The sequence below is a fragment of the Acipenser ruthenus genome, chromosome 23 (assembly GCF_902713425.1).
Source record: "Acipenser ruthenus chromosome 23, fAciRut3.2 maternal haplotype, whole genome shotgun sequence".
Lineage (NCBI taxonomy): Eukaryota > Metazoa > Chordata > Actinopteri > Acipenseriformes > Acipenseridae > Acipenser > Acipenser ruthenus.
This window is the reverse complement of record NC_081211.1, coordinates 26,315,781-26,331,816: the sequence shown is the minus strand read 5'-3', so window position 1 is coordinate 26,331,816 and position 16,036 is coordinate 26,315,781. Positions and strand designations below refer to the sequence as shown.

At 37.8% G+C, this 16,036-nt stretch overlaps 1 protein-coding gene across 3 annotated transcripts in view; it reads right to left on the bottom strand.

The window, feature by feature from the left end:
- The window catches only part of LOC117413444 (follistatin-related protein 5-like), a 104,811-nt gene that overhangs the window by 76,641 nt on the left and 12,134 nt on the right, over positions 1-16,036 (bottom strand). For all 3 annotated transcript variants that reach the window (XM_058997002.1, XM_034908828.2, XM_034908829.2), the window contains exon 3: positions 13,478-13,511. In XM_058997002.1, coding sequence (XP_058852985.1) covers positions 13,478-13,511 — 34 coding nt within the window. The remainder of the gene's footprint in view (positions 1-13,477; positions 13,512-16,036) is intronic.

Genomic DNA, 16,036 nt, shown 5'->3' with positions numbered 1-16,036 from the left:
GTTGCTTTGATTTTACAGAGCTGCATGGCACAAGCCTAGGGCACAAGGTTTATTTAAAGCAATTCATTCATGATGTACAGGACACACTATGATTCTCCACAGATCATAGACAGTATGTAAGCAAAAAAAGAATTTCTTGAACCTGTTAAGCACCTAGACAGGTTTGTTTTTTCCCTGCAAGACAACCTTTCAAGATAAGCGTCATGCATATGTTCTATTAATCTTTTGTACACTAGAACTGCACAATTCTCTCATGTTCATATAGTAACACAACCCTATGCAGTACTAGCATTAGCAGTATGCAATCTATATAGAACCCTCTTAGTGTACTGCTTATTTGGGTCTTGTTATGGCATCCAGTAGTTGATAACGAATACATTTTACAGCAACCCTTGTGTTCAAGAAAGGCAATACTGAGCGTGTCAGCATAATCAACTACAGACAGTAAAATACTGAAACATATTGATGTGTTTAAAGTTTACAAACGCATCACTAAAGTTGTGTGCAATTAAAGTGAGAAACGGAAAGAAAAGTTCATAAAAAGGACACAGCAGAAAGTATTCACTCTCAATCAGATCACACTGCATTATGGATATGCGTTTAAATAAATTATAGCAGATCACCATGAGAGAATTATGGTTTGTATGAAACACAAAAGCGCAGATCCAGGATTAAAGCTTTCCATCTTGAGAAAATCATCCCAAAGAATAGCACAAAATAATGCTCTGTTAAGGATTTAGGATGAATGCTTTAAGAAGGTAACAACATAATAGAGGGCACTGCGTTGGCACAGTATGTAACCTTTCTCGAAAACATGACTACAGAATTATACATCTATTATTGTTATTTATTTATTTATTTTTTATCAAGCACATAATGATTTTCTTGAATCACTAAAAAGATATTTTTATTTTTTAAATTTTTAAATAGCTCTTCTGCAGTGATTTAGAAGACAGATCTCAAACCCCAGTGCACTCGAGCAGCCATTTTGAAAAGAGCTTTGAAACTTTATAAGTGTAAAAAGTGGTCAGGATGTTAACAATGAAAAGAAAAATTACAGGTACGTTAAACATCTGTAGCAAAATGTGAGGATGTGTAGCTCTATATTTTTCAAAACCCCACTACTTAATCTTTAAAAGACCCACAAAACATTTTGCACAAAACCTCAGTACTAAAGTCTTGCATATGTAACAGGGCAAACACTGGGAGCGAACTGCAAGCAAGCATCTTAACCACAATGCAAAAGAGGCAGGCTCATCTGCAGTCTTGGTTTTACAGCTTTTAAACCGCTTCTCATCTCACCGACAGAGGACAGGACAGAATCCGTAACGGCAGTGTATCTCACAACAATGCCCGCTGCACATACAAATCAAGAGGTGACAAAATTCTAAAACAATACAGCATGACAGATTGATCAAATACTATAATTAAGCAACAGAACCCTGTGTAAAGGGTTAACACTGGTTAAAGGGCATTACCATCTGGTAGTGGACCATGTCAGAAAGGGACAGTATGAGCTACCACACAGACAGGGTCAATGACCAAGGTACTGCCTGTTGGAAAACATGGATCGAGAATTGATTAGCAGTTTGCTACGCATGTGGACTGGCAGAGCTATACTGGTGTTCTTTTCTGAAAAGAAACTAATATTGCAGATAGCAGACTGTTTGGTTCAAATTGCATGTACTGCTAACAATTGATAAGAGACCTTGTTTCTACAAGCTTCTTGTCCAACATTGACTGCAAGCTAACAAGATGACAGTGCTATGGACCAGGAGGGGCTAGGCTCTAAGACTTTTAGGAATACAAAGCATAAAGGGGCTAAAAGGCTCCCAGGGACTGCCGTTGGACCCAGAGGTTCACAGGGAGAGTAAGAGATAGTACCACTAGGACTTAAAGGGTCTAAGGCAAAACGGAGAGAAGATGACAAAAACCAGATGTATGGACCTTTTTGGGGCACCAGGGGTTTGAGGAATGCACTGAGTTCAGAGGTCGTCACACTGGACTACACACACACTCACACTAAATGAAATATATGTTAACAGGATAATGAGTTGTACCTTTTCTATTGGTTAAGTGTCAGAGAAAGAGGAGGAGAGAGACACCTATGCAGAAGGGTATTTAATGTCATGCAACAATTGTAAGAACGAGTATTCTGTGTCCTGTACCTGGGACCAGACTCCCTGCATATTTCAATAAACATAACAACTGACTGAAGAAAAGGACTCTGTGCAGTTTCTTGAATCTACTTACTCACCATCCTCTTTTTAAAGTTACATCACTGCCCTATAACTAGGGTTTTACCAACAGAATGTAGCTCATTGTGTCATTTTATAAAAGTAATTTTAAAGCACAGAAATCTGCAATCTGCAATCTGCACACTTGACAAAATGATGAGGTTTGGGAAATGATCTCCATCTTCTTGATAAATGCAGATGCCAAAAATGATTCCTCACTTCACGCTTTAGTGTCAATCTTTAAGTTCGATTATTTTCTTTTAAATGCACGTTGAATAGAAAATGCTGGATGCTTTGTTTATTAGAATCCCTAAGACTGCAGTAATGTCTGACAGATTCTAAACCTGTAGTCTAAACCCATTAGATAACGGTCTGTCTGGCACATAAAACAGAGGTTTGAGAGTGAAAGATAATCAATTGCCTCTTTTGCTGTACCAAATGCACAAATCATGTGGAACAGCAAAAGCTATTTAGCTTCTCCCCCCTTGCAAAATCACTTAGTTTGTACAAATCCTGTAATTCCAGCTGGCAATTGAACAAACTGCATATACAGAGGCCAATTAAAGTGGAGTTTTCTGGTTTGTGCTTTCTTTTATACAAGCAGCTTGGTCAAAATCCTTTCATTACCATTACTGTATCAATAACAGGTAATGCTGGCCGCTCTTGGCTGAACTTGAAACTAGGCTAATTCTACTTAAAACACCCTCATTGAATATGCCACCCATTGCTAAATCTGCATTCTATACAGTACATTAAGCTTGTCTTGCTTAGTTCAGCTCCTTTTCTTTTCTTTGGGGGGGAGGGGGGGGGGGTGATTTAAAGGAAAAGACAAGCTGAACCATGAAATTGTAATAATAATAATAAATAATAATAATGGATGACATTACTTTATTTAGTATACCTGGAACAAAAATAGTTGATGTAAATGTTTCACATACTGTACAAAAAAAGCCAATGGCATCCCTGAGAGGTTGTTTAGCAACAGCTACACTACATTTTCCAGCCAGTGGCTTCAGACACTGATATTATGGCTGCCAATCCAGTACAGCCACACAACCATTCACACAGGAGCACTAAAAGCAAATTCTGACATTGTCTATCATTTATAATTCATCAGAAACCAGGGTTAAAGTAAGTGCACAGGCAAGTGACACATACTTTATATGCTGTGAGGGAGAGACGGCAGTCTCTTGAATCATAAAGTTTGAATAAGAGTTGTTTTACGCTCCGTGGATCAGCAAGCTGTCCACTGGAATAATGCCATTAGCTCCATTACTGTGGCAGAGTGAGCCCCCCCCCCCATATTCTCTCATTCTCTCTCAATCTCCCACAAATGCCATGCAACCAAAGTTAAAAGCAGGAAGCACATAAATAAATAAATAAAACCAAACATGTACCTAAGAAACCCTGTTGTCTGTAGTAAATAACGTTAAGTGCAATACGAGCGCAGGCAAGTACCGTGGTGTCGAGCAACCTCTTAAGATAATAAAGCTTCTTTGGAGGAAAAGTGTAATCCATCAAAATGATTTATAGAACACTAACAGTAAATTCAATTCTGTCATGTTCCCAGAGCCACACATTGGAGTCTGGTTAAAACCTGGGCAGGGGGCTGTGAAAGGAAGGTGTTAATTAAGTGATGAAACAACATTGGATATATAGTACAGGAGGGATTCTGTAGTTTACAATGAATATGGTGACCGCCACGTTATTTTGTTACATATTATATATACAGTATACTCCGTGCAAACATTAATTAAAATAAGATGGTCTGTTTTAAATACAGGGGTTAAATACCCTTAAGAAAGAAAAGGAATGACACTTGAAATGCCCTTGAATCTATTCCGAATCGCCCTCCAAGGCACTGAAACATTTATCAAAACGGCGTGGTTGCAGACAGAGTTTTAGATCAAAAGCCATCTGACAGATCCAGCCCATAATAAGTTCTCATTCTATTAAGTTATATTTCTGCATTTTTAGAACACCCAAACGTAGGGCATAATTAAGTGACTCCCAGCACTTTTACTCTCCGTAATGGCTTATCTAAAGATCATTAGCCACAGTGAATGGTTGACTTGGGTTATTTATTAAGGCATTCCTTTTCCTAGTAAAACGTCTGTTCAGTTTGATTTACGAAAAGGTGCCCCCATGTATGCTGCTTGGCAGTTTTAGTAGATGCTGCAAGATTTCTGCAGTACGAGTAATTCTAATGATGGATGAAATAGCTTTTCAGGGTTCCTTGCCAACGTTAGGCTCAGGGTAAGATGTGACCTGTAGTAACTGGAAGGCAGTAGCAACACTAACTTAAGAAGATCTTCACTATGATTACATTTTTATTATGGCAGTGCTATCCTTATATAATGGCTTTTACAATATATATATATATATATATATATATATATATATATATATATATATATATATATACACACAACGTTGGTAGAGAGAGAGAGAGAGGAGAATACATGATATAATAAATTATTTCTGATACAGCTATTCTTTTTTCTTTGACGATTTCATTTGCGTTTGATATCATTCACAATCATGAGCGATGGAGCCGCTCTGTCATCCCCAAAAGCAATACTCTGCAGTGAGGCGTGCAATTGGTTATAAAAGCAGCTGTTATAATCTCCTTGATATCCTCAAAGATAACCCCGTAGCAGTGTCCTCCTCTTTATTCTCATCTAACTCCCAATCTCAGCAGCTCTCCGGTAGAGCTTGCTATAAACCTCTGGATGTGATGGGATAGAAAAACCAAGGGCGTGCTTGCACCATACTCCCATGAAACATGACACTTTTTATATTTTATGACTCTTGATGTGGGTAGTTCAGCAATCCCTGTAAGCACTCAAAACATACACAGTACACTGTAAAAAAAAAAAAAAACACTAGAGCTAAAGTTAAATGCAGCAATATAATCATAAATATTTGGGAGATATCTAAATATTTAATGATTTGCTCAAATTTAAGCTTGCAGTTACACAAAGGCACAATCAAATGTCTAATTGGACTGTATAACAACGTTTCTTTTTAGCACGAGGTCTACAGGCTTGACGACTAGCATGAACCTGCCCTTACTTACAGGTTATTTACGATTATCATTGCGGTGAAGGCTACTAAGATTTATTATTATTATTATTATTATTATTATTATTATTATTATTATTATTATATTTCTTAGCAGACGCCCTTATCAGGGGCAACATACAATTCTTACAAGATATCACATTATTTTTCACATACAATTACCCGTTTATACAGTTGGGTTTTTACTGGAGTAAGCTAGGTAAAATACCTTGCTCAAGGGTACAACAGCAGTGTCCCCCCACCTGGGATTGAACCCATGAACACTCCAGTCAGGAGTCCAGAGCCCTAACCACTACTCCACACTGCTGCCCTACTACTCCACACTGTTGAACTAGACATGCCATTCATTTTAACATTGATTTTCTCTGCATTTCTCTATTAACACACATTCCAGCAGTTAGGACAATATTCACTCATCAAGAGGCATGTCTATTGGAAACCCTTGAAATCAATGGTTTTGTTTAGATATGAAGGTGTGTACGTCCTTTCCTTAGTAGTAAGACCTCCCCCCCACCCGTATGCTGCAGATGATTTGATGACTTATTGATTTGCATGAAATCTCTCTTAAGAAGGAAAATAAGTTATTAAAATGGAAGGTGCCATCAGGAGTCAATGTAACCAGTGATCTGTTCCTTTAAGCATAGTCTTTCGCAGAGCCTCGAATGCAAATTACCTATTTTAAGGTTAACTATTCAAATCTCCCCACAGAAACGACCCACTCTTACACACACTGATAGTCTGTCAAATTGTCAAATCAGGTTGCATATAATTGACCATGACTTACCACAAAGGAATAGTGTCCTGGATTTTCTCAGGCCAGGCAATAAAATAACAGTTTGTCCTCCTACAGAGAGCACCCTCCCCCTCCCTGCCTCCTCCTCCTTATCATCATCCTCCCACCACAACTTCAGCATCTGTCATAATGAAGTCTTTTAAAATGTCAATAATGAGTCATGACACGACACAATACAGAAATGTAGGGTGGCAACGATGCTTGCCGCTTCTACAGCATGCAGCATTTCTTTTTAAGTACCTCCCTTCTGCTTTTTACTTTCCTAGCCTACTTATTTCAACACTAAATTAAAAAGGAGGGGGGAGGGGGAGACAACACTTCAGTTTAGAAGTTCCAAAACACTGTAGTAGATAACAATGCCGCAGTCCTGGAGCTCCACAGTACAGTACAGTATCTGTGAGCTCCACTGCAATCTTGCCCTGGATAAGGGCATCTGCTAAGAAATAAATAAATAATCCCTGAATGGGTTCCTGCACTCCACAGCACCCTGCTGTTCCTTCTTTAAATCTAACTGCCAATTCACCTCAGAACCGGAGGCTCTCGTTAAAAATGTACTGTATACAGTACTGTTGAGTCTTTTGTTTGTTAACAATGCACGAGACGTGGTTGCACAATGTATAACAAGCTGTATACTAGAGATTGTGTTTTATCATTGCAAATATTGGAGAGAAGGGGTTAAGGCACTTTTATCCTGTATAAAAAGATCAACTTTGTATTGCTTTGCGAGGGAGAAAACATTTTGCTTGTGCCAGTGTGTTGCAGCTCATACATATGGTCCATATATATATGCATATATATATATATATATATATATATATATATATATATATATATATATATATATATATATATACACACACACACCCACATACACACATCAGATACAAGTGGGTGATCTTTATATTGTGTACATGTTCAAGCAGGAATGCAGTTCTGCAATGCAATACAGTGTGCTATCTGCAATGGCCCATCAATCACTGTTTGTTAACCACCAATTGCATCACTCATAACAACCAATAGAAATCTTGTGGCGGTCAACAAGGACTCTGCAGCAAGATGCTGTATGTTTGCTTGAACCTTGTTTGAGTAACCAGCGGATAGACACTGCTTTATCAGTGCAAGAAAGCAAGAAAAAGAACTTGAAATATGAATCCTGTGTCTAGCTGAATTCACAGGGGAAGAACAAAAAAAACAACACAATCACAGCCCCTTCAAAGCATGCTCTGATACGTCTTATCACTTTGTTTTATTAGGGGCTATTTTCAATGACATAGTGTCGTCTTGATTTCTCCCTTCACATTTGTATACATAAAAGTGTACCCCTTCACAGACCAGAATAAATCCTTCTGGCAGCTGGTCTGCGGGGGGTCTCGCAACAGCAAGGACTGCGTTTGAATCCCATATGACAGGAGGACACGCAGTCGCATTGCCAAATGCAGCTTTATAGAAGTCAGAAGCAAAAACACAATAGCTTGAATAAATATCGTCAGACATCGCCAGCACATATTTCTAACATACGTCATACTATCATCTGCGGAATGTTTACTGTAGCAATCTTTGATTGGGATTTTGAGGTTAAAAAAAAAAATCTAGAGCATGACAAATCAATATCTTCTCTATAATAGCAGTGTGCTGTGTTTAAAAGAGGGATGCAGGTAAAGCCATCAATAAGAAGCCTGTTTTCCAGAGCTCCCCAGGGTCTTCACAGTGGCCTGTGTGTCTTAAAGTAGGATACATTTTAAAGCTTAAAAAACTATTATTGTTAGGTAATGGTTTTCCAAGTAAAACCTGTGAACACATACAAATCTAAAGCACTAGCGAAAGCTGGAGAGAGAGAGAAAAAAAATATTTTTGTTTTTCAGATACACTCCTTTTGAATAACCAAAGTGAAGAATCTTTGGAAATACAGTACTAGTTCATGGAATTCAGCAGAGTTTCATCTGAAATACTTTGTCTCAAGGAATATACCAAATGAGGATACACCTGGTAAAATTAGGGTCTTTCTTTCGGATGGAGGCAATGTTCCTTCCCTCTGATAAACACCCCTGCTTTCTTTGTAACCTGTGTGCTTTTATTGTTTACAGTGACACCTGTATGATTGGATCCATAGTAAGTGTTTGGATGTAATGGATGCCGCACTGATACATTCACCTGGAAGCTCCTCTTATTGTGACTGGGTATGACACCTGAGTTCAATAACCTGGTATGTCTGTAGAATCTATTCAAGAAACATTGAAATTCAATTCTCCTTAAAAACAATAAAGCCATTATAAAATTCCCCAAACCGCTGGTGCTACCTGCTAAAACACTGTTAAACAAACGCAGTCCTGTGAAAGAGCTCTATGTCACACTGGTTAAATTACCAGTAAATCACCTTGCCAGAGACCACAAAGGAATCGCTTTCTACAGCAAATATTTAACTTTCTGTCACATGCAATTAACAGACATGGTAATCATTGCCACAACATAGGTCAGGGCTGGCAAGAGGAATTAACTCAGAGGTGAGCAGGAAAAAACTCCCCATTTAATGACAGAATGAAGAATGCATATGAATAAAATGTAATTAGGAAGGCATTGTTAGTTAGATCAAACACAACTCTGGGTATTTATTTGGAAAAACAATGCATGCCTCTCTCTCTCTCAGAACAATGTCTTCTAGTAGTATTGAGATTCTTGTGATATTCCTGTCGTCTGAACAGATCTCTCTCTGTATGGTGTGAATGAGGAGAACAGAGTGCAAAAACGTTCTACTGTCGAACAAATTCATTGTATTCCAGCCCTTTTGTTCATGTGTTACAGCCGGCTTGTCACCACAAACCATTTTTCAGCTTTTTCACATTGTGAGTATCCATATGTTCAACCTACTTTTACTCAACTTTAACCTGTTCACAGTTGACAGTCCAGCCCCTTGCAGACTGAGCCTGTTCAGCAGTGAACTCAGTTCTGTTACACAGTTTATTGAAGGCAGAAAAAGTCACAATAGACAAGGTCCTCTGTATTTTTTGGTGACATCGTTTTAGCCTGAAGCAGAGCCATGTCCTTGTGGGGGCAATTTGTCATCCTGTAAAATCAAATCAGTCATTGATCTTACAGAGCTCGTCAAAGAAAACTGCTCCAGCTGGTCGAGAGTCAGTTTTAATGGGAAATACAAGCTAGACAACAGAAAATAAGAGACGTTTACTGGTATCGCTACCAAAGCTTTGAGATTCCCATATGTTGAAGCTTGACGATGGAGTATTACATTATTTATTTGAAAAGGGCCATCATATCACTTGTCACACACTTTTTGCACTAAGAATATTCTTTACAAGGATAAGCAGTCTGTCTGAAGCTGATGGGATCTACATTCACTTGCTTTGAAATTCTGATCTGTAACAAAACCTCCATTCAAAGTGAAATCATGGAGCTGTCATTCAAGCTGTGGGATGCTACAGGAATCACTTAGAGCTATTATATCACTTCATTAAAACCATGAACTGGAGTCAGAATTAGACAAAATGTCAACATTATTTGAGTATCTGGAGAAGTAATGAATAAAAAAAAAAATGTAAAAAAACCAATCAGGTTTGGGCCACAGTGAGTGTGTTTACTGAATTAAATGACCCGACTTGAAAGCGTCTGATTCATATTGTCACTTCCCACAGGGCTATGCTAATAACCTGCGTCCTTTACAGAGTGACAAACTGCCGTTGAAAACCTGGCTGGATAACATCCTGATCTTCTAAGCCCTTCTAAAACCTTGGTGATAGAAGAGAATATTACATAAGCTAAATGAGATCACAATGCCACTCTGCAGGGCGCTTGTCAGGGTGGGATTACAAATGCAAGCTTTTCACCTCTAGACAGCCGTTTTGAATCCAGCCCGCCTTTGGCGTTTGATCTGACAGCCTTTGTAAAAATGTTGATGATCGCAAACCCAATTCAACGTCCTCATTTCAAAACTGTACTCGGAGCCAATGGGGACATCTCTGGCTGCCTCTCAGTTATGCCAGGGGTCTCATTTCATTGCACCTTGTGGCAGTGTAATTATAAAATTCAAAATACAAGTCCCCTTGTTTGGGTATGTCTTTGAAATGATCAGGCGCCAGGAATTTGAACAATAAGGCCACTGCTACAGTAATCCTGCCCTGATCCGATCAGAGCACATGGATAACAGAAATTCAAAAACAAACTGAAATCTCTTTTTGCTGAATTGTATTTATGTTTTAGGCCAGTTGTTTAAGATACAGTATATGTTTTTAAAACTGTAACCAGGTTACCTTTGAAAAATCTTTGCATTCAATAGGTTTGATTATTTTTAACCTAGATAAATATATGTTAAATACAAATAAAGTGTCAGTAGGTGTAGTAGTTGGAGCTGGAGGAAGGGAAAAAACTATTTACCAGGGTCTGAACTCCCTAGTTCAGTAATACAGTATTACTAGGACTGGGTCTGTGTTTATGGCACATTGGCAGGACTGTGTTGGAATGCTTACACTGCAGCTGCTCTACCACAGCTCTGAAGAGACCTCGTTAATGGCTACTGCTGTCAAATCTGGCATCTTTCAAAAGCATGAATTATACGCCAACAAAAAAAATACTACACAGCCCCAACATACTGTTCAATGATTGGGTGCTCATTTCCACTACAGTAAATATTTTATACCAGTGCTAAATTGCGCATATTTTATGTTTTAATTGCTCATGACAAATATGACCATTAATACCAACAGAAGTACATCTGCAAGTCATTACGGGTTTGTGCACTAAATGCTCCGTCGCAAAACCAACAACTTTAGGGTTGGTCACACGTTACATTACTCCCTTAACTTCGCTGTAATTACATTGTAATCGAATGCGGGGTTTCATGCTAAATGCATTGTGTATGTATCAATACATAACTGCATGCATTAGCCTGCCATCCTGTGCTTCAAAAACACAGTGCAGCAAGTTTAAAAACTTTTGCTTTTGAAAGACACGTTTGTCACAAACCGGAGCGCTCTTTGATGTGCAAGACATTGTGAACTCCGACTCATCTAAAATGGACAACTGCAGAAGATCAGCACCATGGACAGCACCACAAAGATTACAGCATATAACCTGGGGCAGGGTTTTCAATAATGTCTCAACGTGTTGGATGTTAACGTCCGTCACGTGTAGAAGGAAGTATTTATGTATGTTTTTACGTACATAAATACTTCCTAAATGAAAATTACTTCCCATTTAGCATAACTTCCAGTGTTAATATAGTATTGAGAAATTTGGTGTGGGCAAGCTGACAAACTAGGAGCTCTTGTATGTGCAGTACATAGCCTTGATCTAGATGGATTATGCACTTTAAAATCTGAATTAAAGCTTACAATTAAATTAAACCACTTTTAAAAACCAGTGTCTTTTTTTAAATGCAATAACCTGCAAACCTCACAGCGTTCTAGCTCAAGGTCAGTCTTGCTTTCAATGAGATTTGCATGCAATGGTGCGTTACAAGCAGTGACAAGTAATATATTTTTCAAATGATCTCTACAAACTCCTACACACTAAAAATAGCCTGTAGAAAGCAATGATGAGAAATCTGCTTACATATCCAGGTATCATTTCATATAGAACTGTTGACTCTTTAAATAAATGCAAATGATGTTGGTCATATTCTAGAAATGACAAAACCTAAAGCATCCCTACAGTTTAGTCTAGCCAGTAGAACCTTATGTAACCATTATGGTGTAAGAGATTGTAGATCAGTAATCTTGTACAATCAAACACTTCAGGCTATACCTTAGTGATAAAAACATGCCGCACCTACAAAATAAACAGCTGCTGCAATGGTATGTGTCCAATTACTGTACTTACAAACAGATGAAAATAAAACACATGACCTTTGAGAAATTTTGAAATGCGTCTACAGCCTTTAAATGTCACAGATTTATTTTAGATCCATGTCAACTAAAGTCATCTCAAATTGCTTGCTGTTGTTGTGTACTAGTTACATGTACCATGCAAACTTCACAGAAACTGCACTGGTAAATCACTCATGCCCAAGACTAAACTAGGGCATGTTGATTAATGTGACCAACCTCAGGAAAAAACAAACAATATAACAAAAGCCTAAGCAGTGCTGGTAAGAAAGGAAGATACAAAGCTTGAAAAAATATCTTATTCAAGAATTGCAAGGAACAACTATTATTTGCCTAGGATGACTGGACAGCCTTTTATGCACCAATAGAAACAGAAACCCGATGAATTTCAGAAACAGTAAAAGGATAGACAGAAGACCTCCAGTCTATTCTGATCTACCGGGAATGATTTCATTCATTTATTTACATTACTCTAAACAATTCTTTGAGGTACTGCATCTTTAAGGCCGTAGCTGCATTGTAATTTTACCTTTCTTACGTTATTTTAATACATCATCTAACAATAAAATCACATGATCAAAAAATGACTCTGTTTAATACATGTTGTTAATGTAAGGAGCCCCATCCTCAATCACAGATTTGTGTGTTACGGGCATGTACAGTAGTACATGTTAGATTATTCGAATTACAGTATAATTCAATGTAGTTAGTTTACCTCTATTTTGAGGCGTGTACCAACATTATGGTCTGTAATACTGATGTCTGCTGCCTAGCCAGAAAGTCAATATGAGATACGGTTATAATCATTGCTTGGTAGTCTTGTGTAACTCAGATAACTTTTTAAAGAGAACCCTCTCGACTTATAATGTCAGATGAAGCATTACAAAAGGGACGTGCTGCCCCCCAGGTGTTAAAGGCTTCAACAAAAATAAATGTCCTTACTTCTAAATACGACAGTGTAACAAAATTCTCCCTTCGACCTTTAATTCTGTTGAAATGCTGTTTTACAGACCTTATTTTTTTTTTACTTTGATTTAGTGCAAGCCAATTTTTCCACAACACTTAGTTCGTGTCCTGTGTTACAGATTTAGTAATACGACTCCACCTTTGGAGATCTGCGCTAATTCTCCGTGTTGCTCACAGGACACACAATCTTTAACTGAGGAAGCGGATGGGTGGAGAAGACAAGTACTTCGATCAAACTTAGACTGCTGTGGCATGATGAATGGGCTGGAATAAAGATCAATTGCAAAACAGAGTGGGAGTTCAAAGCAACTTAACCCATAAAGCCACTGAACTACTACTACCTCTCATGTTCTTCAGGGATCTACAAGCACTGTATTGGAATTGCAGTTCACTTCCACATACTGTGTACAACTCAAGTGGCCTGGATATATGCACAGTGCTTCAATGTGAAAAATACGGTTTCCTAAATTTGGAATATGGACACATTTGCGATCCAGAAATATTGCAGTCGGAAATCAGTGAGTCCGCCCAACATGACTGGCATGGATTTTAAAAAAGTTGCTTACCTTTGCTAGTTGTTACATCTGGTCTTTCACTTTGCTGTAAGAAAAAACAGATACAACAGATAAGCATTATGAGGTTCAAAAGAAATGTGTTATATACATCATTATTATTATTTATTTCTGAGCAGACGCCCTTATCCAGGGCGACTTACAATTGTTACAAGATAACACATTATTTTTACATACAATTACATTATTTTTTTACACATTATTTTTTACATACAATTGCCCATTTATACAGTTGGGTTTTTACTGGAGCAATCTAGTTAAAGTACCTTGCTCAAGGGTACAGCAACAGTGTCCCCAACCAGGGATTGAACCCACAACCCTACGGTCAAGTGTCCAGAGCCCTAACCACTACTCCACACTGCTGCCTCAGTCTGCATACTGGATGTTGATCTGCGATACCCACCACTTTAGACAATAAAATACGCTGTCTACATAGAGGATAGTCCATTAGCGGTCATGGTGATTTACCATTCATTCTGTCATTAGACTGAGTGCCAGAGACATGTATTACACTTCTACTACACTCCTACCAAGAGGTTTGGGTATTGAGTTCATTCAGCAATGACAGCTCACAGGTCTAATCAAATATGTGATTCAATGGTTTGGGGGAAATCAGAATTTAAAAATTGTATTCCATTATTAGTAACGTTCTTGTTAATTCATGAATAAAGCTCGAGCCCTTAATAAAAGTTAGAGGAAACTTTAGTTTTCTTTTAGATACAACACAATAATGAACCACACTCATATTACAATGGAATTAAATATGCAAATGAAGCTATTTGGAAAGCAAAATAATTTTTGCATGAAAGTGGAATACAGAAATCCATGGACACAAATGTTTTTAATGCAATCTATATTTTTTATGATAGGATTAAAATGATGTGAATGTCATCTACATTTCCAATGAGTACAAAATTAACTCTAGTAATGAGACATCATGAAGTAATTTGTGTTTCTTAACCTTTTTAACACGTGATGTGAATGGATGGATTTCCTGAAGAGCTGCATGCTACAGTTTCACAACTTCATTTGCATTTCCGATTGAAGTCTTGCAAAACCGTGGACCATGAAAATCTGGCAGGTGATCCACAAAAGGAGACATTTATAAGTGCTGCTTTTTTGTCACATTGTTAAAAGTTATAAAGATACAGATACAACCCACCCTGATTTTTCTAACTAAATACAAAGGCAAGGGAGTGAGCATGGAGAATGGAATGACTGAACGGTTCCTTATAAATCTTATAATGCCCACCGCAGGACAAACCTTAAACATATACTGCAATGCATATGTGGATATTACAGTATGACAATTCGAACACAGCAGTGATTGTATAATAATTTAAAATCTTCTTACAGTATATCCAGTGACATTTTCAAGACACTCAGAGTTAGACACTATAGTCTGATTTCATAGACCCTTTTTGGTGCCAGTCTGACAGTTACTGTATGTGGGAAGTGCAAATATTTGCACCCATTAAGCTCAATTGTGTTTTAGGTAGTGATACGTTTGGGATTACTTCTTGAAAATTACCATAAATTGTAAATTGCTACGCAACACGTTCTAGATCTGTGTTAATTAGAAATTTAAACACATGAGTACCAAGCAGGCACACTAAAACGTTGTCATTATATAATGGGAGCAAAGCTAAAGAGGTGAAACACTTAAAACGTGCAGCAAAATTGTTTGGACATGACCCAGTAAAAACAGACACCTAGTGGACAGGGCTGATCATCACCACTGAATAGCATCCAGAAGACATGTAGTCAAGAAACAGACAGCAGAAAACAGGTTGAAGAAATGAGAGGCAGGAATAGGACAAGCATGACAAGGGGACCGGCAGATAGTCAGAAAGGCTTTTCTCCACCAGTGAACAGATAATGGATCATAGCGATGTTGATAAAAATGATTTATGAATCAAGTCCAGGATTACATGCTGCAGTGACATTAGTAACGCCTAACACAAACACAACCGTATGCACAGTCTGTAGTAATTTAGTCAATAACAGTCCCAGATTTAGAGAACACACACATACACTTCCACACACAAAACTTTGATAGCACAAAGAAATACATTTAACTACATGGGTATGAATATGGCAGTGTGACCATTGTCCCTACTGACCTCTGTTTGTGAAAGATGATACTGCATTTGCACTTTTTTCCAATTCAGTTTGAATTATGCCGTACTTGGCATTACAGCGAGAGCATCAATTGTTTGTTTTGCACAGCACTGAGGTAATTGGTACTGAATTATTTTTTTTAAAGAGCAACTAAAAAAAATTGTTTTGGGCTCTCGCTCTTCTCTGCTGTAACACTAGCAAACTAAAGTTATTCCCCATTCATTTCCTACAGAGGCACCACAGGCTATATTTTCTTATGTATTGCATTTATTTATTAGGTTTTAATAAGCAGGACTGGGCTGTAAAAGCCTAAGTTACAAACTACCCCTGTGAGGACTGCTGTATTTGTTTGGTCTATATAATAAAGTGGCAGATAAATAAATACATAAATGACATCTTTATTTGTATGTTTTTTTTAAAGTCTTTAGCCAC